At 41.0% G+C, this 26,959-nt stretch overlaps 1 protein-coding gene across 2 annotated transcripts; it reads right to left on the bottom strand.

Annotated features, from left to right (window-relative positions):
* Nucleotides 1-8,014: 8,014 nt before the first annotated feature.
* On the bottom strand, nt 8,015-26,726 carry LOC124289811 (probable G-protein coupled receptor 75). Of its 2 annotated transcripts, none has more exons than XM_046726478.1 (2): nt 26,169-26,726; nt 8,015-11,314 (listed from the first exon to the last, which is right to left on the bottom strand). In XM_046726478.1, exon 2 carries the CDS (start codon nt 11,002-11,004, stop codon nt 9,523-9,525), a length of 1,482 nt encoding a protein of 493 aa, XP_046582434.1. In that variant the 5' UTR covers nt 11,005-11,314; nt 26,169-26,726; the 3' UTR covers nt 8,015-9,522. The 2 variants fall into 2 exon arrangements, with proteins under 2 accessions (XP_046582434.1, XP_046582435.1); XM_046726479.1 differs by lacking the exon at nt 26,169-26,726 and adding an exon at nt 13,600-13,956.
* Nucleotides 26,727-26,959: the final 233 nt, after the last annotated feature.

Raw genomic sequence — 26,959 nt, forward strand, 5'->3', positions numbered from 1 at the left:
AAAATCAAGTTGTTTCACAAATCAATATGTTTTTAGGACCTGTAAGAAAGCACGGTCATGGATCACACAATAATTATTATTTCTTTTGCCACCACAAACTGAATGCAGTTTGTAGGGCAATGCACAAAAACGCAGAGTAACATATCTTATTCTTGTTAATGTTAATCAAACCTATGCTTACAAACAGTTGTTTAAAGTGGGAAACCAAAGTAAATTGTGAATTTTATACTATCCCGAGCTTCCTAATTCAACAAGTTTTCTATTCAATTCTGAAAAAAGGATGTCTTTGTTCTCCCAAGCAGTCAGGAATGGGCACCTCTGTGTGCATCTCTGTTCTTGATTCAGACTAAAGCATTGCTACAAACGTAACAAATTAAAAATATTGGCAAACTGAAGGCAACACACCATTAGAAAACAGATCCTTGGCATAACCAGTCCCTTTGCCCTTGAGTGTTAAATAGTTAAATATGAGCAATTTTCATTCTACGAATTCTATTTAGCGTAAATGTGAAATAAAAAACACCGACACATATTTGCTGGCTTTTTTTCATGTGAGCCCCATGCATTTGACCTTGACGGGAAGAAGCTCCTGGCTACAGCGCTCGTTCAACATCAATGGCACGTCGAGCTTAAAACACACGAGAAACAGGGCATGCTTCCATTTTGAAAAGCCTGATAGTAGCAACTTGAGCCCAATAGTGACGCGAACTGCCGAAGTATTTGCTGTCGTCGTTCTCTCACGATGAGACCGCATGTCGCAGCTAGTTGGCGACCTAGGGATCCCTCCAGAAACACTGGTATGCTGTGCCGCCACACAACAAACCGAGTAAGCATATAGACAGAGGAACCTTCCTAAAGACCTGTTGGTTTACTGGTTTGGTCAAAGCCCGTTTTGGTCGGGAAAAGGATGGAGATGTTGAGAGTTGACTTGCTGCCCGACCTTACTCAATATTGACACAAGCGGGGACTCTATTGTCGTCGCTGGTTGCGCCCTTTTATCTTCTCGCGTTTGGCAACACATATTTTTTGTGGGTGGGTTGCGGATCGAGGTCTGGATTTACCGAGCCTTTCTCGCCATCACGGACTCCGGGTATTTAATGTGGGTATGATGTCCGCGCTGGATGTGGAGAACGCGGCCCAAAACGACGTGGACAATTAGCGCCACCCAGCAGGTGCTTGTGACACTATGTTGACCAACCATTGCCCAACTCGCTGGACAATAGGCAACACAACAGCGACATCTCTTCCTTTTGGCCCAACCCGTCGGACAATACAACAATACAAGTATACCGCCCTGTCCCCAACACAGGCACGATCCTTAAGCTCCCCGAAGATAAATCTTACAAATATGAATACAAGATATGTTTGTTGTGATTAAAGAAATACATGATGTCGAAAAAGGGTTATGTTTCGTTTCAGAAACTTTTAACAGGGTGGTTTACTCCTTAAACACGTTCCTGTCAGTTTTTGGTATTTTAATGTTTGTCCAGAGCTTAATTAGGTCTACATTTTTCTCAAATGTCTGAACCGGTTTGTTTGAATATAGCTGATTTATGCACGTACAGCTTGTATGTTGTTCGTGCATTGACTGGGTGTACAAACACATGCAATCTAACATGATACCTTTCGACAAATGTACGAACGGGATTAATAACAAATACATATAACTTAGATGCGAGACACACCCACGGGACTGAAGCTCACCTATCTTCTTCGTATATTCGCGCATAAAGCCATTTTGAAATGACACAAATATTGACTGTCTTTCTCCGCAATTTAAATGTCGTATTCAAACTTTGTCTATGGATTTGATTATTGACTGTAAAAATTACGTGATTATGACAAGAGAACGTACGTAGTCTTTTGTGTAGCATTCATAAGGGACATGATAGATGCTTTACTCATACTGACCTTTAAAAGTTCAGCAACGCCCAATATATTCTTTTTATTGTGTAAATAATGTCTCCAAAGTATTTGAACAGTTTTCGTTTAAACATAATCCCTAAAAAACATTAATAGCTGTTCCGTTTCCACGTGAGTGGTTTAGATAACGGGTGGATGTTATACAATGAACTGCCAATTTTAGCATTTTACGATTGTATATTTTCATTTAAAAGGTTAACAGATGCGGTTCGTGTCAACAGTGACATGAGTCTATTGGCCGATGGACATGCAAGTATTCCTAAAGGGAAATATTTTAACGTTAGATCTCTGCATTTTTATACTGCATTTATATAGCCATATGTATAATTCAATCTATGGATTGTTTATATGTATACATACACTAGAAGCCAAAAGAAACGTTACCCTCCTACCTTTATGAATTACTGAAAAACTATCAAAGATATTTTAGAAGGTTTTAATTTACAAGAAAGCTTAACAACACAGCTTTATGCAAATCACGAAAAAAAAAATCTCAAATGCATTCCTATTGGGTGAAATGCATCTTTTCAGAAGAGTTAAATTGTCCTATATTCGTCCATGATGAAATAAACCAATAATAGTGCTTTTGATGTCCAAAAGAAAGGTTGAAATAAAATTCTGCTTTGGGACAATGATAAACCATTTAAAGTCACCATTTTTCAACTATTAAAACAAGAAACAACTGTTGTAGAGTGTGTAAAATTGTAAAATAATCATTGCTATGATTTCAGTCTTTTAAAACATTTTCAGCTGATTTGCATTAGTGAAAACAAGTAAAACGTGTTTTTGATATTGTGAAAAAATGTTTAGGAACATCTACAATTATCTTTGTTAACATTGTTGCTTGCAAAGTAACATTTTTCCTTTTCCATTTTACAAATTGCAATATCAATCGCCAAAACGCAGCAATATTCAAACAGTATTTACATCCATTTCACATGCAGAATGATTCTATAGGGTATATATACAGAGAGCCTAGAAGACATGATTTGATACACAAGTACGAGAAATATGCCACGATTAACAGCTGAAGGGAGAAAAAGAGCCTTGGGATGCTGCAGATGGGGTCGACATACAATGCTGTTGCCAACGCCCCCGGATGCCACCGTATCACGGTTATAAGACTTATTCAGGGCTTCAGACAGACTGGGATCACCGTAGACAGACCAAGAAGCTGGACGTCCACGCATCGTAAACAATATGTTGTAATGAGTGAATGAGTGAGTGAGTGAGTTTAGTTTTACGCCGCTTTTAGTTATTCCAGCAGGGAGACACCAGAAATGGGCTTCACACATTGTACCCATGTGGGGAATCGAACCCGGGCCTTCGGCATGACGAGCGAACGCTTTAACCTCTAGGCTACCCCACCGCCTCCAAGGAAGGGCGGAGGAAGTGGTCCATATATTGTATTAGAAACGCATCAAAAACTTCATGTAACTTCGTGTAACTTTGGAATTCTTCTGGTTTGGGGTACTGAAATTAACTGGCTTCAAGGCACTGTGTGAAGGCTTTTTGTTTCATCGTGTTTCCTTGTTCTTGTTTTAACTGTTAACATGAACGTTCTTGCATACTGGCGCTCGCAAGTGCAGATGGGCTAAGGCATTTCGTAGAGCGTGAGAACTTGGATTAAACTATTTTCTGAAAAGAAATTTCAATCAATTCATTAGTCCTTAAGATTAAAAATAACTGCAAACGAATACGAATTGGAAAAGTATCGTCACAGTGTTAATCCTCCCTACGTGTTTGTATGTGTTATGCTTCAGCGCGGTTGTATTAACCGTTTCATATGGCGTTCAGGTAAGGTGCAGTGTAAGTAGTGTGGGTGAAGGTATGTCTGGGTCCAGTTTACCAGTCAATATGCCTGTTTTGACTCAGATGATGACTTGGGTAGACTGAATTACATCAGAAATCTACACGTGTACAGTAAAGCATTCCATTAAGGGGCCGTTCATAATTTATGGCTAGGGGGGTGATGATGATTTTTATGGAGAAGCATGTACAATGTGAATGACCCCCCTAAAATGTATGTACAAAGGCAGTGACCCACCCCCCTGCATGTCATGTACAAAGTCAATGACCCCCTCCTTCCATATTTTTAAAGCTAATTTTTATGTACAAAATTGCTGACCCCCTAGAAACATGTGTACAAAATTGCTGACGCCCCTACCTCCCCAGAACAAAATGGGTGACCCCCCCTTAAAATCATCATCACCCCCCTAGCCATAAATTATGAACGGTCCCTAAGACTGACTGACTGAGATTGGTTTTACGCCGCTTTTAGCAATATTCCAGCAACATCACGGCAGGGAACACCAGAAATGGGCTTAACACATTGTACCCATGTGGGGATCGAACCCGGGTCTTCGGCGTGACGAGCGAACGCTTTAACCTCTAGGCTACCCCACCGCCTCCAAGGAAGGGCGGAGGAAGTGGTCCATATATTGTATTAGAAACGCATCAAAACTTCCACAAATTCAAAGGTATGTCTCTTAAGATAAGGGTGTATTTATGATCAATAATATACCCTGTTGGGAAGATACTGTGTAGGGATTCTGCTGAGTGGGAAAACGAGGATTCCATTAGTGAAGAACAAAGGATTCTGCTGGGAAGATAAGGAGATCATTTAGAACAAATAAATGATTCTGTTTGGGGGACATAACGAGTCCATCTATCAGAATACAGGATTCTGCCGGGAACAGGGAATCCATAGTAAGTATTAAGCGTTCTGCTTGGGAGATGAGATGGAAAGCAATGATAAACAAATGATTCCATTGGGATTCTACAAGGTGTACAGTTATAAAGGATTCTGCTGACAGATTATGGGTTAAACAAATAAGGATTCTTCAGAAAAACTGGAGGTTAAATAAGGACCATTCTCAGAAGATTAGGACCCAAAAGATGTAAATATACAATGATTCTTCCGGTACGATTAGGAGTAAAAAATTGCGATAAGCGATTACGAAAAAAGTATCTACGTCCATTAGATCCCGGAACTTCATCTCCGACTGTTAGTGAGCCAATATTCACAGATTTCATTCACTCACTCTCCCAGTTAAGAGACTAATCCGAACAGCACAAACCTAGACTTGGTTTAGGTGGGTCTTTGATTGTTTCATTTTTATAGAAATTATATTCTACTCATTAATCTGTTCCAGATTCAGACCCCTTATTTTCAACAATTACACAATTGGCCTTCCGCTCTGTTCAGACTGGCCTCGTTCCTCAAAGCGATCGTAGCGCTAAGATCATCGTAACTCCCATACTTTAACATAGACCTACGACTGTCGTAGCGCTACGATAGCTTTGAGGAACAGGGCCCTGGGGCCTCATCAAGAGCCCACTCAGTAACTGAACGTGCATGTGTACATATGTTGACAGTTACGAACCATTGTATAACAGTGCAGCTATCAGTCTTTAACGTTGGTAAATGTGTGCCTCTTTTCGTTTGCACGAGTATGACTGTTTGTTGTTCGTGTGTGTTTTTTAGGACGTGGTTTGTGTTGCTGTTTGTTCTCTCTTATGACACCTATCATATAAATTATTCATTGAACTACAGCTTTTTCAAGAAAGGAAAAGCTTAACTATGTCATATGCAGTCATCAAATCCCAAACTTGTGTTCCGACCTGTGGCACCCGTGAAGATCCGGGTTAGAATTGATCTTCAGTAACCCATGCTTGTCGTAAGAGGCGACTAACGGGATCGGGTGGTCAGGCTCGTTGACTTGGTTGACACGTCATCGTATACCAATTTCGTAGATCAATGCTCAGGCTGTTGATCACTGGATTGTCAGACCGGCGCCATATAGCTGGAAAACTAAGCTCACTCACCCGATCTGTGTCTGATAAATGTCAGTCGAACCATCGATATCTAAAATAACAGTGGTGCAAGAACATAACATATGTATTATTTCATGTTCCTGTTTCTGTGTTTCAGCATGTGCTGCCATCAAATCCCACTATTCAAAACAACGTTTTGGGAAGTCGTAAACCAACATTGTTTTCCTTTCATCGATGTGTGGAGCTTCATCTTTCTCTATATCAGCAGTGTGTGGAGCTTCGTCCCTCTCCCAAACCAGACCATCAGCAATGTGTGGAGCTTCGTCCCTCTCCCAAACCAGACCATCAGCAATGTATGGAGCTTCGTCCCTCTCCCAAACCAGACCATCAGCAATGTGTGGAGCTTCGTCCCTCTCCCAAACCAGACCATCAGCAATGTATGGAGCTTCGCCCCTCTTATTACACAGGACGTCAGCAGTGTGTGGAGCTTGTAATTAAAATATGTGAGAAATAGCGCCCTTTCCAAGCACCGCATTACTGTACGTTTTATTTTTTTCAAGCCCATTTGGGGTTTTCAAGCCCATAATTTGGTATTTGTCAATACTTTGATGTATATTACGCAAGTACGGAAACAAGCTGCTGTTGGCGGAAGAATGGATATGTTCAGTAACCTATATGTCAAGCACATCCAGGTGGTACAACATGCTCTTGTCTGAATTACTGGTTATGGAGTGAGTGAGTGAGTGAGTTGGTTTTACGCCGCTTTTAGCATTATTCCAGCAATTTCGCGGCGGGGGTACTCCAGAAATGGGCTTCACACATTGTACCCATGTGGGAATCGAACCCGAGTCTTCGGCGTGACGAGCGAACGCTTTAACCACTAGGCTACCCCACTGGTTATGGACTGGTATTGAACTCGCTATAACCTGTATATTGCTAGATCCCCTTTTGACAGAACCAAACAACTAAAACGAGCTGAGAACGGAAGCTAGTTCAGATGACGCTTTGTGTCTGATGCAACACTGACTTTAACACCAGAACTAAAGCTATTTCCCTACAGACTTAAGTACGAAACTAAATATTTACTGTTATGTAACAGACCCAAGCCGAGATGCGTGACACAGTGTTTGCTTGTTCTGTAGATCCTTTCCTTCAGCGAGGTGGAGGGACCATCGTTTTATCATGACATTAAATATCTTAGGATTAACGTCCAACAAAGACGTAGACTGTTCACATATTGTTTGCACATATTGCAAATCTGGGTCTACTGAAGACGTGTTTCGTGTCATGTCCTGTTCGTTTGCGATGTCATTGCTTCACAGTTTACTGATTCAAATGTTCTAAATACTATTATGTCAGCAGCTATCGTTATCAAAAAAACGTTTTTCTAAGATTTCTTGATTTAGCGAATGTTGTCAGTCACGCGACTGCAACATTATTGTGTTCACTCATACGAAATCTGGGTCAATAGCCAAAGTGCTGAATAAACTCGTCTTATATTGGCTGAGAAATTCGTATCTTTACTCCTACCAAATGCAAATCTCACAATGTTGTTACCAGGGATTGGATTGTATTGAGTCTTTTTTAAATCATCGTGATCTCAGACATGATTATTTTGTTATGACTACAAAGTTAATGGCAAACTAAGGTTCTGTTAAGTAGGAAATACTTGAATATTCAGACCTTTTAACGACAGGAATATCACTCACTACTGATACTATTTCAATAGTCTGTCATACAGACCCTGAAGCAAACATATCCAAGAAATCCCACGCAAGTCTAGAAAATGTGCAAGTCTAGATTTCCACAGCTTCTGAAAATGAAGAAAGTCTCAGGGCTCCTTTTAATTATAGTTTTTTTCACTATGAGCCTTTTTTCTGTAAAATATGTTCATTTCAGAGACTAGTTGTTAGTCTACTATTTCAATAAACTAACTGGTTACTTGGTCGTCGAAAGTTCTGTATTCAGCACTTAACCGGAACAGAAAAGTATTCGTTAATAACTTTCAGATTCAGACTCCGAATACAAATCCTAAGTGATGTAGATAATGAAGAGAATTTATGGATGCCAATGTCTCTATTATAAGGAACACGACATTTCTGGTGATGAAGAAGTGGGAATATTTTCCGAAACATTATGTTTCTTACAACACAGAAGTTGACATCTATAAATTCTCTCCTTGACATTCTGATAGAGACATACTTAGCATATACCATATTGTTCATGAAGAACACGTATCCATGACAACGGCCTCCTGATATCATGTGGATATGAAGGTGTTGATGCACAGCAACAGAATAGCACAACACTGACGAAGATGAGCAAGATTGTCATTTAATATACATTCATCATCACAGTCACCACATATGTACAATTCCGAGAACACAGGTTCTCTCACAAATAAAATACTGCTCCGTCTCTCATACAACCAGCATGGATTTCACCACATCATAATACATTACAAAGTTTCAACAAAAACATTCTTACTTTACCAAACTTACACATACCGTTTCTTTGTCCGTACTGCCAAGCTTCTTTTAAAAAGAAAATGGCAGATAGGGTTTCGACTATAAGCCCAGCATGTAATGATTGTGCTGTTTATTATTAAAACATCTTTACGTATCGCGTAAGTCATTAAAAATCCATTGGTATTTTTTTCCAAGATTAGGTTGGCCGTTTTCACCACCAGCCGTCACGATAGCTGGGCTCAAGTCTCGTAAAATCTCGAAACTTGTAAGTCACATTGCACTTGTTGTGTGTACATTATTCCCCTCCGCACTCGCAGTGAAGGTCAATAACCAGTCATTCGTCATCCAAGTCCTTTTCCTCACATCCTAACATTTCCAAACCGAAAATGTCAGTTCCCCATTGCAACAGAAAGTTTCCTTCTATCAAAGAGAATGTACACCATATGGGAAGGATCTAAAAAACCATTGACTTTTTCTTTTATGGCTGCGGAAAGGTTGCTGCTTCATGTTAGTGGCAAAAAGTAAATGTTAATTTTCAAAATCATGCTTTACACTTACGCTCAGAAAATTCGCTAACAACAGCACAGTTCACGGCGTAGCAGTATGGAAAGGCCGAAACATCAAAAAGTACATATTTAATACATCACAGAACTCGTCAAATGCCAGTTTTGGGTTTTTAGAAGCATGTGTCAAAATCGTAGTGTTTCAAGAGTTCTATTTTGCGTGAAAATGGCAAACACTTGGTACCTGCTACAACACACGTGCACTTGGGGAGTAAGTCTAGGCATGTTACAAATGTCGGCAAACTCGATGACCCAACAGCACGCGTCAAACACATATACCCCTAAAGCTGAATGTCTGACTCAATTTCCTTTTTGTTCAGGCATGAATATGTTCAAGAGAAAAGGGCTACATATATCTGAACGCTTGATAGTGACAATACAGATACAGCTTCCATTGTTACGTGTAGTAAACCTGTGCTGTTGATGTGCTTTTGATGTTAAAAATCACATAAAGGCTAGGGAGAAAAAAACGATATCGTATTAGCAGCATGGGCGGAATTCATGGAGCACATCCTGCCGAAATGGTTAAGTTTGGATAATACTTAGGTCAGAGGTGAAAAATATGTTTCGGGTCTCGGGATAAGTTGAAAAGTAAGCTTTGAAGAAGTTAGAGATTTACATGATAACAGACAGCTAAGTCTCGGTATTGATATCATTACCATAAGAACGGACAGGTAATCCTTGGTGCAAGAATGGGCCTTTGAATCCAGACGGGTAGCAAAACACTGACGGGGGGTACACGTAAACTGACACCCCCTTCTGGTGCGGAGGGGGTAATAAGGGGAAGGGGGTCAAGACTCGACCCAGCTGTGGTCTTTGGGGGACCCTGTGTGGCAGCAGGACTTGTGGACGAAACTTTTCACCTCATACACCACCGCTTGCAAGTCCCCAACTTGGTTGGTCTTTTTGACAGAAGCACCTCCAGCGTTATCACATGGTATTGTAGGTTTATCAAGTCTTGTAGTAGGTGCATTGTGGTACAGTAGTATGTTGGACGTGTACGTCTTTGGAAGCACATTATTAGCATGGAAAGCACGTTTCTCCATGAACTTTTTAGTCTGTTTTGGTGAGGCTAGATTGAGCGTGTGGGTGTCCTGGTCTACGTGAGACTGGGATTTGTGTTTAAGCTTCTCCCTTTTCCCCGTACCCTGCACTGTTAAAATGTTTCTCTTGGGTCCTTTACAATCACATCGTAACGCCTCCCAAATCATCCGTCCATACTTGTGCTTAATCCGGCCGTTATGCTGTGCATATATATACGGGTCCAGAGCACTATTAAGGAACACAAGGGCAATGCCACACAACTTTACCTGATACAGAATGATAGACTCTCCTGTAATGAGCTCCACGAACTGAGACACCACTAACGGACTCCAGCATAACACTATGGTGAGTATCACTACTAAGCACATCGTCACTGCCTTGTTCTCCTTGTCAAGGATGGCCTGGTTGCTGCAGCATTGGCAGTATCTTCCAGGATACAGTCTCTTGCCTTTGTCCTTTGGCACCAACGCTAATGGCCTTTTGTCTAGAGGCTTCTTGTCTTGGGACTTTGGTTTCGGCGGTCTGTAGATGGTGGTCTGAGTGCCGGGAGTCTTTAATGTACGGACTTGACTTTGGGTCCTCACTGCCCGTGCTATGATTAGATATGATACAATGATTATTGCAAAGCCGAGTAATGCCACAGGGCTGATGAAGAACAGGATGAAGTTATGGGTTTTCATATTCGCACTATTTATGATGACTTGACAGTTGTGGAAGGAGTCGCTCCAGTTTGAAGTCACATGCATGGTGCCACCCAATGCTGTTGAAAGGCTTATGAACCACACTGTTCCAAGAATAACGGCCGTCTGGGTGGGGGTGAGCGTCCCCTTAGCATGTCCCACAACTCGGGCCTGTCTGTGGATGGCGATGGCGACGATGGTGAGGAGAGATAACATCCCGCACGCTGTCCCGAGGAATAGGAAGCTCCCACAGAAGAGTCTCGGTGTGGGCGGGTCCGTGAACAACAGGTAGAGAAACACGGGGGATAAACAGGTACACAGAATAAAGTCCGTACCCGCAAGGTTCACAATCAGCAGATCGAAGTTCGATCGGAGTTTCCTACACTTGATGGCCGACAGGATGACGACTCCGTTGCCCACAGATCCCAGGATCAACACAAACAATACCAGGACGGTACACACCGCCAGTGAGGCGGTATGGACGGACCCCTGGAACACTGCAAGCTCCATAGCCGGTCGAGTACAGTTGTAAACACGAGAAACTGCCATCACCCACGTGGCTAACCGTCAGGGTTGGGGATCCGGGAAGAGGTGGGGTGCATCATGACGCCATTTTACCCTTGTATGTCCATCTGAAGCATATACAGGGAACACTTTCGGTATATATTCTGTCCCGATCCGCTATCCACCGTCCGCTCCTTGTTGTTGGGAGCGCCTAGCGTTGGCCGTCTCGCCCGTACTGGTGTAGTATATCGCTTCTGCTTCACTGGTACTCAGCAATAAGTCCGGCCCGGGCTCGGGGAGGCTCGTCAGTCGGCACTGGAGCGTGTTGAAGCTTCTATAGTCTCGACTGTAAAGCCTGCGAGAGAAAATGAATACATGCAATCAGCTGGAAGTATCTCTAAAGAACTTGCCAAAAGTTTTAGCCTTAAATTTCCCACAACTTCTACGTGAGCGCGCGAGGACTGCACCCGTGCACACCCTCGAAATTTATCGTCTGCTACAAACTCCCGTCTCGTGCTGAGATGACTGACCGAATTTCTTTCAGGATCTCGAGCGCTTTACATTATTTCTTCAAGTACCAAAGATACGAATAATACAGACTGTGCTTCTCGTGCCTTTGTTGACGGTTTCATTGATGATATTTCTGCCGAACATGATACAAATAAGCTCAATTCGGTTTGTAAATATAAGACTTCTCAATGGGCAACAACAGATGATATAGAAAACCGGGGAGCACGGTTTTCAAAGCAATTGCTAAAAGAACACGTATCGATTCCTAAAGCGGGTTAGAATAATATTTTGAATTTAAATGTTGAAAGCGTATTTAATTGATGTGTGTGTTAGATTCCTTAACGCCACACAAGGACGCTTGTAGTATCGCCTGTATGGCAAATACGCGGCACAAACAACTAAACATTAGTCTTGGGATGCTAAGGGTGGATCGTATTGGCCCCAGTGTAACATGCATTGGAAGCCTGTCAATATTGATCACTTTCTGAATACAGTTGTTTACCTGAAAATCCACCATTTCAAAGGATGCCACCTTTCCGCGACACCGAGTCTTAAACTGTCTCACTCTGTAAAATGCACGTCTTATCTCCATTATTGCCAGGTGACCTTTCTTTATTGTTTTCCCCATTTCAAATGTTTCACAATAAATAGAGTTCCAAAATCTATTTTAAAACGGAAGGGGTATGTTTTATCTTAGCAACATTTCAGCTAAGCAGTCAAGGGGTCCGTAAAATTCTGGACAAAATAAACCAGCGGTTGATAGGAAAGACATCAATTCTGAATAAGAGTCGATGACATGAAATCAGTGAGGTCAAATACTCTATGATACATAGACACGTGAAACTGCCCTGAAAGGTGTAGACACATTTCCAGCAAGTGTGATATTGCTAATATTTTGTTTGTTTATATTAACGTTGCATTCAGCCATATTCAACTATATATGAGGGCGGTCCAAGCCCAAAACGTCCCAAAAGTGGCAAAACATGATGCACAAATAGACCCTCTATATCCATCCCTACATGCAGTATGCTCTCTCTTCTCGCAGAGTCTGTGCTGGAGAAATGGCAGTGTCTGGCAGTGTCTGGCTATAGTAGCCCCTGCTTACTTACTATTGACGTCCAAATACACACCATGTTCAATACTTAACGATAGGGTTGGATATTGCCAAAATTTTCGTATTGCGATATATTGCGATATGTGTTGGCGTATTTCAATATGTATTGGAATATATTGTGAAAGTGTAACACGTGTTTAACTAAGGTAATGAAACTACTGTCTTCCTATTTTTGAAACAATGCCATTGGCCATTGTCAGGACTCAGATGTGATTGACCAATAAACATTCTCAAAACTATCCATGTATAATAATATAAAGGAAATACAAATCTTATTAGTATTTTTAACTACAACACGAAAATTACCGATCATGGTCACGGACATTGCCGATCATATCGGGTGAACCGGTTCGCGAAAAGTGTACCGCAATATATCGTATTGCGAACTTCGAATTGCAATATACCGGTTAACCGGTATTATCGCCCTGCTACTTAACGACATACGATTTACACGACATACGATTTACACGACATACATATGCATTTACATCTCATTGTGTCCTCTTGTAACCGATGTACCTATTTTCGAAATGATTTCTATGGCATGTTTACATCTGATAAATTACCCTTACTTAAATATTGGGTTAGAAAATAGAAATAACTTTCCTTGAAAGGAAACATTATTATATCAAATTGAATCCAGTAAGATCTTACAGCAATCTAACGGCTAATATGATAATATTCCGGGCTCATTAGTACAAGGGTTAACCTACACATACTATTTGCTAGAACGAGGCAAGATGGTGTGTATTTTAACACTGGAAAACAACACAACTGTCCGTTTTAACAGGCAGACAATTTAAATGACAGTAAAGCATGTTTTCCTGAGAATGAAAGAAACAATATCCCTACAACAAGACCATCAGTTCAAGAATGATTCAAAACAAAAGAAACCATTTCACATTTCCTTTGTCTGTCTGAACTCTAACACCATGCATTCCTGGGGTATCTTCGTGTAGATGTTCACGTATGGAATATATACAATAACCCCCATCAAAAATGTTAATCGGTCCTACCTGTTTCAAGAAAGTCAGAATATACAACATTCGATGGGTCACATTCTAGTTCCAGTCACGTCTGCTATCCATTGACGTCTGCTCTGATGGAGCTCGTGCTGCAAAACATGGTGCTGAGGTCGTGCACTCTTGAGCTCTCAATACCTGTGTCCGTTCTATCTCTACAATCTCTGACAGGTTGTCATTATCGCTTTTAAACTTGCATGGAATTCGGAAAAAAATAGTTTTCCCGTGCCTTGGCCTTCTTTCAGTTCATATGCATAATTATGGCCGAATATAACTGGTGAATACCGTCCGTCCGGACCCTTTACAAAGAAATGACTTTAAAACATAATGATCTCTCCCTCTTCTTGCCGCAAAGGCTGAGACTCAATGGGGCTGGGAATTTGATCGTGTTCCTTTTGAAGCGCGACGCTGCTGAGAAAATTGCTGTTCATTTCTACCAGCTCGAAACTGCCCGCTATGAGGCCGCTGGTGCTTGGCTGGCGATGAATGGCAGAACGAGATGGGAGAACTCCACGTCGTGACAGGCTGTCATTAGACTGAGGGATAGAAGGCAATTTGATATACGGGGAAACCAGTCAATAGACGTAGAGGCTTGGGCTCCCTCCATTGTGTCTCAACAGGACAGGACAATTACCTGAACTTCATCTTTAACATCCCCTCTTCTGCTACATTAACTTCGCTCCCCCTTTGTAGGACTAAATACTTTTTTTCATGCACCAAGGGCCTGTGTTAAAGGGTGGTAATGATAGCAAATGAAAAGTGGCTCGGGTTTTGTACTAGGGCTTGTTCCATTCACTACAGCGACAAAAGTGCTCTCTCAAAATATTTGTCTATCGTGTGTTTCGGAGCAGAGGGGATCTGCACTGTGTGAGCCGCTGCACTTCCATCGTATCAAGATTCTCGGATATTGTCGGGACAAGTCTCCTTTCTTGAACACGGAAGAATGGATTCTTTTAAATTTGTAGTCAATTAGAGAGTCGGGACATGATCTGCAAGTTCTAATTATGCCTAAATGAAATTAAAGAACCGATCGATCCAAACCCGGCGCCACGTTGGGGCTCGAAGCAGACGACAGACCATCTTGATCAATCTGAGTTCACATTGCCTTTGTCTGATTTCAATTTAGCACACTGGAACCCCCACCTCGTCTCGAAGATCAATTGAAGGGCATGCCCTACAAGATTTTCATGTCGCGTCATTCGTCTAATAAAGCAAACAGTTCCTGATTGATAGAATTACAAGATGGCCCCTGCTACAGAATGACACAAAATGATTTGATCTGTACGTACCATCTGGCAATTCCTGTGAAATATCTTCAAAAACACCCCAACCTTCCAGACGGTTTGACAAATCAGTCCAACTAACACCCCTAGTCCAGTTAACCCAAAACTTTATATACGTCCCGTGTTTACGAATTGAGGTTAATCCTCTTTAACAAAAACACAGAGATCAACTCGTTTAAATTGAACAAAGGTATTCCTTGAATCAACAATGAAAAGGTTAATTACTGGCGTTTGTCCACACGCTTACGCCAGATTGAGTTAATTAGCAACACTCTTTCTCGCCATCACTGTTACCACATTAGCAGTCTGTACAACTGAGGTGTTGCATGGTCGAGCGTCATTTAGCGGGTTTACCTTGATGGGATGCATTCGGCATCAACTACACTAATTAGCTTTCTGCTAATTAGTTCTCTATTTTAGTAACAGTGTTGGTTTAACTCATGTATAGTGTATCGACTTTTGTGAGTAGACTAGTTCTTTAAATGACCTTTGTCTTGCATGATATTTATTTGTTTGAAAATACTATGCTATTACCTACCAGTTTTAATGAAAATCAAGACATGCTTTTAGTTTTCTCCATCTTTGTATTGCAATGGTTCAGTTGTGTATGGTAATGTAATGTATGTTATTTCATATAAATTTAGGTTGATACTGACCTTAGACAATGGTAAATATATTTCATTTCAAATGGATCAGTTAAATCACGAAAATAGGATACACATTTATAGGAGCGAGAAATATGCTTTCGTTTATCTTCAAAATAGTTAAATCAGTACGAAGAATAGCTACATTAATATAAAATATTTGTCTGAATTGAAATTGATAATCAATACAAATCTGAAGTAAGGCATTATTCCAAAATTAAACAAACGCGGAGATAATGGAAACAGGAAGTAAAACAAATGTAAACCGACACCATGTTTGACACTGATCACTCAAGTAGAGTGTCTATCATAGTCTACTCGAGTGGAGGGTCAGCTGATAGTCTACCCAAGTGGCGGGTCAATTCATAGTCTACTCAAGTAGTGGGTCTTCCCTGGTCCACCCATGAGGCGTGTCAGTCTTAGTGAAGCATAACAGAGGGTCAATTCATAGTTTACCCTTGTGTAGTGTCAGATCCTAAACTATTGAAGATGGGGACGATACAGCATCACGATGAGAGTCAAAGTGATGTCAAAACAGCATGTTCCGGATGGGCGGGATGGTGTTCTTGGCTGACAAGTACCATCTATGATGGAGTGATGTGTAACCATCAACAAAACTAAGACAAAACATCGCTCTAACGTATTAACCTTGGTTATATAATACCAATCTTGTAAACGATATATAATAAACTTAAATTGCTGTTCTCGTTTTTTCTCTCATTCTTCAGGCAACACCTACATTTACAGGTTATCCTTTGGATATGGTGCTTTTCCCCGTTATTAACTTTATCTAACCACACTTATGGCGGTGGGGTAGCCTAGTGGTTAAAGCGTTCGCTCGTCACGGCGAAGAACCGGTTCGATTTCCAAAATCGGTAAAATATGTGAAGCCCATTTCTGGTGTCCCCTGCCATGATATTGCTGCATATTGCTACAAACGACGTAAAACCATACTCACCAACTACACCTACGGACGAGGGGGACGCTAGAAGGGTGACACCCCCTCCCCCACCTATATATATATGATGGTAGTATGTGATGTGATCAATTAGAGAGTGGAGCTAGTTATTTACAACCAGCTACGTGAGGGAAACAAAACGCTTCTCGCCCGCTTTTCTCTCCTTTTCGTCAAGCTTGTTTGTAAACATGGTGGGATGAAAACACGTCAAATGGCTGCCGTAAGTGGCGGCCAGGCCACAGCCACTCAGCAAACAAATAGCCACCTTTGAACAAGACACACCGGGCCCCTAACATAGTTCCTTTCAACAGTCCCCGACTTCTCTGTTTGCTCCCAGGCCGTGTACTCCTCGTTGGGTCGCAAGCTTTTGTTACTCGCCAGAAATGCAGTTTGCAAATGACGTTTTAGAACCTTCTGTCCAAATTTTCAAAAATGTTTAAAGGTTGATGGCCTTTGAAACCGAACATGACACAGGTAGATGTCTGTTTGGCGTGATATCAACAAAATAAAATTGCTGAAAAAGCATGTTTGCCCATCTAAAAATTTCCATAGACGTTTGTCGTTGATGTGGAGAGTTCGGAACCTGGTATAGTGTGTGGACTTAGATAAAGAATGATTCCGGGATGGCACTGCTGCATTCGCGACATTCATCCCAAATCCTCCCCACACATCTATGGCGCTATTTACTCACATAATTCTGTCCCATTCCCACGAATTTACATCCCCCGAGACGTCTCGGCTGAACGCCAGGATGGAAATTCAAGCAACTGTACTGTGTAAATCAAAAGAGTCAACCGATAATTGTACACAAAGGGGTGTATTAAAGACTTAATAATCGCAAAACATAATTCCTTTTCAATTAAAAGATATGTTTTCTGTTTAATTTCTTGTTGTACAAAACGTTCAAAATTTGATACATGATTGGGAGTTTCTGGAAAATCTTGACGATCTTACCAACGTGTGATAGGACATACTGTATTAACATTCCCAAATATGAAGACAATCTGGAGAATAATGATTGTTCTCGAATATGTACAGGGGTGGAAATAACTTTAAAATTGCTAGTGTACACCGGTACAGTGGCACATGTAAAATCCCTTGCCCTGATAATTTTTCCTCTATACCGGCCGATTTTCTTGTTGATTGTTTAAATAAACAACATAATTAACATTGGAAAGTCAACTGGACATTGGTACAGCGTGATATACAAATTTGCTTGCCCGACTGGAAAAAAACACTGGACTCGGGCGTCGGGCAATGGGTTATTTCCACCCCTGATGAATGACTCATGTTGTACGCCACGTTAGCAATATTTCAATAGATAGATCCACCGGGCTATGTCGCTACTTGTTATGTGAATTCTAAGCATAGTTTTTATATTGGGTTAATATTGTTATGACTCTGTGGTGTTAAAATACAGTCTTGACAAGATGGTTTGATACGTTACGTGTCTTTTCTACATCAGGATTTCTCTAGTTTCTGGAGGTTGCTGTTTTAGTCCCACCTAATGTCCATCTGTAAGGCTACAATACCCTGAAGTCCATTCAGTTTTGAATAGTTTTAATACTCTTCAAATCAAATCAGTTTCTAGACATGGATGATTTAATACATTCAGAATCAAACACGTTTCTGAGCGAAACTGATTACGACGGTCAAATGTAAACCAATTCAAAAGTACACAAGACATGGATATGTATTTTCTGAACATCGATACTGCTTTGTTTCTGGACATGACTGGTTTATAATCTATCGCTGCTTTTTTCTGAACAAAGTAACTAAATAGGGTGGCCCTACAATGGGAAGGTTGCAATCCCCGGAGACTACCCGTGTGGGAACCTTCTGTCCGAGGTTCTCCCCAACAAGGATCCTTGATCGGTCAGCAATATATCCAATCTCGTTAGTTTTCAGAGACAGACCAAAGACCTACCACCCACATTTAGCCGACGTGTTCTTAAACAGTACTTAAACACTGATCGAACCCGCGTTCAGTCCAACTCACTCACTCAACTACCAGAACCATGGTTGTAGATGTGGCTGGCTCGGTGCCAACACGTACCAATCGGACCTCGCTCTCTATTTCTGCATGACCTATTAGATCCCTCTTACACAGCTTAACCTTAGCTTATACATACCTAGCCTCACATCGCCAAGGCTTTTCCATACTACACTGTCTAACCTCGCGTTTTGCACAAACGTGCCTAAATATCGGCAAGTATTGTCTATCTCACCCTATTTCACCTTGGTTCTATATGCCAAGCCCATCATTACCAAATACTGTCCATCGTACAGTCTAACCCGAGTTTTACACACACCTACCTCACATCACCAAGTATTGTCCATCCCACAACCTCACCCCGAGTTCTACACAAACCTACCTCACCATCACCAAGTATTGTCCATCCCACAACCTCACCCCGAGTTCTACACAAACCTACCTCACCATCACCAAGCATTGTCCATCCTGGTCGAGTTTCATAGGTTTTCCGATGTAAGTCTACGTATATATATGGGGCTATTCACCGTCATGTGGCAAGATGGCATTTATAAACTCGACATACTTTTTATGTTAAAGATAGAATGGCGGGGCGAGTTGTAAGTTATTTTTGAGAACTTGCTAAGTGCATTTTCGCCATTGCATAACCTCTTCCGGAAACGCAATCATCTGGGACCAATATTTCCATGGCGACTCAGCGGAGTCTTGCGTTCGTGTCCCTGTCTGGCCCTACTTGTGGGCATGCGCAGTCGGAACAGGCTTCTCCATTTATACAGATATTTCTTCGTATGCTTTTCCGACAGTTTTTTTAACTATGACATATTTTTAATTTTCTGCCCTTCTCTTAAACATATACACAATCCATATGCTGAAAATAATAACTTTTTGTTTGTAACATACAGGTTGTCATTTCCCAAATGAAGTCCACATTTCAAAAGATTTTGTTTTCGGTGGTGACCCGACTTGAAATAGGTCACCTGCACTTCAGGCTGTTCGTAACAGGCACTTAAATGGATCGTGTGGCGAGCCTCTGCCTATTTGCTTGTAGTCTTGCACGATGAAATGGCTCGTCGTTCATACTTCCACTCACTGGTTTGCCTTTACAAGAGGGCGGTGGGGTAGCCTAGTGGTTAAAGCGTTAGCTCGTCACGCAGAAGGCCCGGGTTCGATTCCCTACATGGGTACAATGTGTGAAGCCATTTCTGGTGTCCCCTGCCATGATATTGCTCGCGTATTGCTAAAAGCGACGTAAAACCATACTCAGACAGTCAGTGAGTTGCCATTACTAGAAATTATACACAGACGCTGTGACTGACTGACTGACTGACTGACTGAGTTTGGTTTTACGCCGCTTTTAGCAATATTCCAGCAATATCACGGCGGGGGACACCAGAAATGGGCTTCACTCATTGTACCCATGTGGGGATTCGAACCCGGATCTTCGGCGTGACGAGCCAACGCTTTAACCACTAGGCTACAGATGTAGATGGCATAGTTCTGACTGCGGCGCAAAATAACATTTACTTACTCTCCAACACATGCTCAGCGAACAGCGCAAGGAATATTCACAGCTCCCTTGATTCAAATGAGTGCTGCCTGAAAGATTTTAAACACGCGTCGCCCCCTATAACTGCACCCACCTTGTTTTTGTTTGAGATTTACAGCAAGGTAACCCTGTCAGTATCTTCACGTAGTTATACGAGGAGCATTCATGGATTAGATTACTGTCAACCTAGCTGTCCCGAAACCTTGGCTGGCGCGAGGATCAATACATAACTTTCAGGGAACCCACATAACAAAACCAGTCTAACTTCAAAACAAGGCTGTGTACACACAATGCTCACAGATACTACAAAATAAAACGAAGGACCCAGTAATTTAAACAAAACAATAAAAAAAAACCTCTTGAATGCACCACGTGTATGCAGTAAATACAGCTTATACTGAAACAATTTGGAAACGCATGAGGATTCTGATTCCGTAACAAGTGACCGGAACCTTAGTCTTAATATGATAACGGGAATGAGGATTCGAACTCCGACATTTTTGCAATACTGCATGCCTTCAGGCCTAACTACCGCCTATCGACAACCTTTTTGTTGAAATTTCCCAAATTCCACAACGCGTTTTCAGTTTTGGTCAGTATAACTGGCCAACTGATCATCACTATTTTGACATTCATTTTACAAATTTCTTTTACAGTAAATGTAGAGATAATTCATTATTGGAAGGTTGTTACACGAAATGGTAACATTTAAAAATGACTTCATGTACATGGTTGTATTAGCCCGAATGGAGCAACAATGACGTATTGTCAACATCAACATTGACTTGTATGAAGACGTTTTACAACACGTAATGGTAACATTTAAAAATGACTTCATGTTCAAGATAGTATTGACCCGAATGGAGCAACAATGACATATTGTCAACAACAATATTGACTTGTAAGAAGACGTTTTACAACACGTAATGGTAACATTTAAAAGTGACTTCATGTCCATATTGTCTATGATAGCATTGACCCGAATACAGGAACAGCTTCTCTGAAGGACGTCTATGCGTCTATCACCTGAGGGCCCTTCACTAACTCTTCTTTAATATTCTGCCTTGAAATTAAACACTTCCGACCATCACACCACCAGCATCTCACAACATGTAATATTTATCAAACCAACAAAATGATTAACACACATGTGAATCAAATGTTCTTCCCAACATATTGCCTCCAGAGATGTAGTGTTTGATATATTTGCTCGCTACACATGCGACAGAGCCTTATGAAAATATCCACCGATTTATTAGACAAACATCCCGCATATATATTTGTCTAGGAGGGTGTAATGGCTCGTAAATGCTTCCAATTTCTTTTCGAGGGGCATCTTGGCGAATATATTACCAAATTCACAGCTTAAACATCACAGGACCTCTTACAAGGTCCTGTGATTCTGTGATCAAAAACGTTTTGTTGGATGCAAACTCACAACATAGAACCTGGAAATACAAACACAACGCTAAAGCCCTAAATGAGCATGTCTAGATTTCCCAAGGTTCTGAATCTCTGGTCTCCCTAGGGTTCCTTTTCCATTTTTAAATGGGTTTATATGTTAGAATCAAAATTATATATATATTCAGAGACTTAATGTTAGTCTGGGAAACTATCAACACGTTTGCATATTTTTGGTCAATGTTTTATAGACAGAATGACAAGTCAGCCCCACGGAAGCGAGACTTAAAGGCGGTCATGGGGCTGGATTTTATATAATCCTGGTAAATTGGTTTTTGATTGAATCAGTAGATAGATAGTAGCGCGTGTACGGACCGGTAGACTGTTGGCGATGTAATAAATGAGGCAAATTCTCGTAAGTTCTCACGCAGTAATGCGACAATTTTAAGCAATGGCATTGACAAAACGGTAGCCCTTAGGGGTTGGGAATGGGGAAGGGGGTAGTGGACGCTACAGACAGGTAATTATGTCGATATAAATGAGAGTGGGTTTATTACACGGTGTGCCGCAGTGGGTGGCAACTAGACAGGTACCCAGTTTGACATTAGCGTGTGACACAGGCTGCAGCGCTGGGGAAGACGAATGACATCGAAGTCATGCGAGATTGTGATTTAAAGGCAATTACAATTCGCTTATCGGGTGGGATCTTGACATTGTGTACCCACCCGCAGATAACAGCGGCTGGGGTATGTTGGTGAACGAAGGGCATGTTGGGTGGATTAGAAACCAAGTGTTTACGAAGGAGCGCTAACGGCGAGTTTATATAGCTTGTCATCCGCCATGTTGTCAGTTGAGCACGATGAGATAGCGAGATAACAAATAGTTAAAACATGAAGTAAAATATTTTCAATTTGAAAAACGTAGTGGTTTCCATGGATCATAGTGTGACCCGCGGACTCTGTAATGGGTTTGGAGGTAATGAGTTTTGCTATAATTTAACAAAAATAATTACCCTAATATTGAAATGGGATTTCATTCTTTGATTATTTTTTGGGGGGTAATTCGGTGAAGAAAATCATTGAGACCCTCTTTATTGGTATCGTAGCCTGTCTCCCAGCCCCAAGAGAATATTTATATACCCGAATCCTACTCCAACACACATGTCAATCAAATGAATCCAAATCTAGAATGACTTCGCAAGAGTTCCTGTCCTGGGCTGATTATGTGTTTTGTAGACATAGCAATATTTCTGGGATTAAATGTCTGTTTAATGGTGTCATCAAGTAAAGGTTCCCGCTACAGTAGACTACAACTGAATTGGTTTCAGTGATTCAGAAACTCGTATCTTTTGAGAAGCCGATGGGACGCTGGGCCAAATAACGCGAGTCCATTCTCTCGTTTCATGTGATCAGCAATATTTTGCGTCCGGTTTAACCTGAAATGTACTTATTCCTACTTTAAAACAAAATCTTTCGCTTACTTATAAATATGGATGAGTTACTAATCAGCACCTTTATCGGCCCGGTGGTGAACACTTTTCAGGGCGACAATAGACCACTACTTGTTAATTACATGTGCCAAATAAACATAAATGTTCAAATAATAGGAAGTCATATTGACGGGAAGGACGTCAGGCCTCTTGAGGCTAGAGAGCATGCATTTTTCTGGATAGAATAACTGAATCAGCTATCGAGTCTGGACCAGACAAACCAGTGATCGACAACATGAGCATGGATGAGCGCATCTAGAATACGAGTGAGTGAATTTAGTTTTACGCCGCCTTTAGCAATATTCCAGCAACATCACGGCGGGGGACACCAGACATGGGCTCCACACATTGTACCCATGTGGGGAATCGAACCCGTGTCTTCGGAGTGACGAGCGAACGCTTTAACCACTAGGCTACCCCGCCGCCCCACATCTAGGATACGACAATACACAGATGGATAAATGGTACATCACCGTTGCCGTACACGTTATTGTTTCCGTGTCTTATAGGTTATGATCTCATAGGCACGTATGAGCTATACATTCTATATGTAATCTGTATCAGGTTATACGTCTATATATCACGTTGAACAGTCCATATATCATTGCTTGCTGTACCGTCTATATATCATTAGAGTCCATACATTATGTTGTTCAGTCAATATATCCTAACAGTTTATTATATTGTACTGTCAATATATCATTACATTTTATATATCATGTTGTACAGTCTATATTATAATGTGTTGTACTGTCAATATATCATTACATTTTATATATCATGTTGTACTGTCAATATATCATTACATTTTATATATCATGTTGTACAGTCTATATATCATAATGTGTTATTGTGCGGCCTATATATCATTATAGTCTGTATTTTGTTGCACACTATATATAAACGGATTAGTCTATATATCACACTTCAGTAGTCTAAACATTATGTTGTACAGTTTATATATCATTATGACACATTCATCATGCTGTATATTCTTTATGACCTGTACAGTCTATATACAGTCTATATTGCTTTAGTAAAACAGTCTCAGTCATCAACATCATGCATATTATTTATGACCTGTACAGTCTATGTATATTGTGTTGTTATCAACATTGCATTTATATAGTATGTTGAACAGTCTATATTATTTGTTTACAGTCCATATACCAGTCATATATCCTACACAGTCCATATACCAGTCTATATAGTATCCTGTACAGTCCATATACCAGTCTATATATACCTGTACAGTCTATATACCAGTCTATATATCCATATACCAGTCTATATATATAGCTGTACAGTCCATATACCAGTCTATATATCCTACACAGTCTATATACCAGTCTATATATCCTACACAGTCTATAACCAGTCTATATAGCTGTAGTCCAGTCTATATAGTCTATATAGCTAGTCTATATACCAGTCTATATAGCTGTACAGTCTATATACCAGTCTATATAGCTGTACAGTCTATATACCAGTCTATATAGCTGTACAGTCTATATACCAGTCTATATACCAGTCTATATAGCTGTACAGTCTATATACCAGTCTATATAGCTGTACAGTCTATATACCAGTCTATATACCAGTCTATATAGCTGTACAGTCTATATACCAGTCTATATAGCTGTACAGTCTATATACCAGTCTATATAGCTGTACAGTCTATATACCAGTCTATATAGCTGTACAGTCTATATACCAGTCTATATAGCTGTACAGTCTATATACCAGTCTATATAGCTGTACAGTCTATATACCAGTCTATATAGCTGTACAGTCTATATACCAGTCTATATAGCTGTACAGTCTATATACCAGTCTATATAGCTGTACACAGTCTATATACCAGTCTATATAGCTGTAGTCTATATACCAGTCTATATAGCTGTACAGTCTATATACCAGTCTATATAGCTGTACAGTCTATATACCAGTCTATATAGCTGTACAGTCTATATACCAGTCTATATAGCTGTACAGTCTATATACCAGTCTATATACCAGTCTATATAGCTGTACAGTCTATATACCAGTCTATATAGCTGTACAGTCTATATACCAGTCTATATAGCTGTACAGTCTATATACCAGTCTATATAGCTGTACAGTCTATATACAGTCTATATAGCCAGTCTATATACCAGTCTATATAGCTGTACAGTCTATATACCAGTCTATATACCAGTCTATATAGCTGTACAGTCTATATACCAGTCTATATAGCTGTACAGTCTATATACCAGTCTATATAGATGTACAGTCTATATACCAGTCTATATAGCTGTACAGTCTATATACCAGTCTATATAGCTGTACAGTCTATATACCAGTCTATATAGCTGTACAGTCTATATACCAGTCTATATACCAGTCTATATATATAGCTCAGTCTATATACCAGTCTATATAGCTGTACAGTCTATATACCAGTCTATATAGCTGTACAGTCTATATACCAGTCTATATAGTATATAGCTGTACAGTCTATATACCAGTCTATATAGCGCTGTACAGTCTATATACCAGTCTATATAGTACGCTGTATAGTCTATACAGTCTATATAGTACGCTGTACAGTCTATATACCAGTCTATGTAGCTGTACAGTCTATATACCAGTCCATATAGTACGCTGTACAGTCCATACATCATGTATACAGTCCATAAAACAAGGACAGGTCGACACGATGTCAGCCTACTATATCGGCGTTGGGCATCCATGTTTGACTACAGCATAGTGTAGGCAGGCACAACCGGCACTGGTGCCCAGCTACAGGGACACGCACAGTGTATGCACGGCCAAGTGCAATAATCCTGAACGCTACGTAATACTATTTCACCTTATGTTATAAGTCCACGTCTCACAGCATACAGCAGGACTAAGAACATAAGACATGTAAACCCTCTGTCGTTCAGACACGACACCGAAGGCTTCAGTAATTGGCTTTGTCCCAGTAATATGAATTTACAACTTAGACTCTGACAAAACCACCCTGTTGCACGCATCAAGTACCCACTAAACATCGTCAAATACGGATTAGTCATTCTTAGCCAAGATAAATCCAAGACACCAGGAGACTGAATGTATCTATAATTGTTCCCTGCAATGGTGCATCACTCTCTTATAAATAAGAACACACAAAACATGTTATCAAAGCCTGGCCCTGTCCAGTTTTACTTGACCGGGGAGATTCGTGGTAAATGGACATAGAACTGATTGTGTGGAGGTACTTACTGTAGAGGAAGAATCCCGGACGAGAAATGACAAACAGCTATCCAGTTGTCTGAAAGACTCCTGTCTCGAATGTGAGGCCTTCCACAAGGCGATCCGACTCCTCGCGAGCAGGCTAGGGTCGCCTTGTCCTGACTTCTAGCGTTGTAAACTCCCGTGTGCCCCTCTTTATCTCACGTCGCTCGGGTCCTCGATGTGTTGTAGGTAATTGTGCACACACGTCACCCCCAACACAAGCAGACGACACAACACGTCTGCAACTTCCCGACCGGCAGACGGTAATGAACGTCTGCAACTCGTAGCAGACGACAACGTTGTGGTGTGGAGCCTCTTCACTGAATGGGGGCTGGTGGCGAGTCAGATTGCCTGGCTAACAGTTGGGGCCTAGGTTTAGAGCAAACACTCCAGGCCGTGCGGCCAACACTCCACAGTAATGGCGCAGTCAGAGGGGTCGAGCTGCTGTTTGGTTGTCTATCCTATCACAGCTTCTCTGATGACACAGCCTCTACAAACAAACTCCTCCAACCACCGATCGGAACAAGACCAGACTCCTCTGTTTCCACAACATAGACCAACACACGGGGTTACTGCAAGACAAAGGGTTACATGAGAGCGACCGTCTGTTCTCAATCGATTACATAAATACAAGCCTAAAAGTGCTTAGGTGGATTATAAGCCCGCGGTGTTCGATTGCAGTGCATGATAAGATTGTCTTCTGGCGGCAGGAGGATTACTGTCTTACCACTCATTGTAAACCTTTTAATCAACACCATTGATAATAATTAAGCAGCAAA

The sequence above is a fragment of the Haliotis rubra genome, unplaced genomic scaffold (assembly GCF_003918875.1).
Source record: "Haliotis rubra isolate DU_JTF1 unplaced genomic scaffold, ASM391887v1 Scf45, whole genome shotgun sequence".
NCBI lineage: Eukaryota > Metazoa > Mollusca > Gastropoda > Lepetellida > Haliotidae > Haliotis > Haliotis rubra.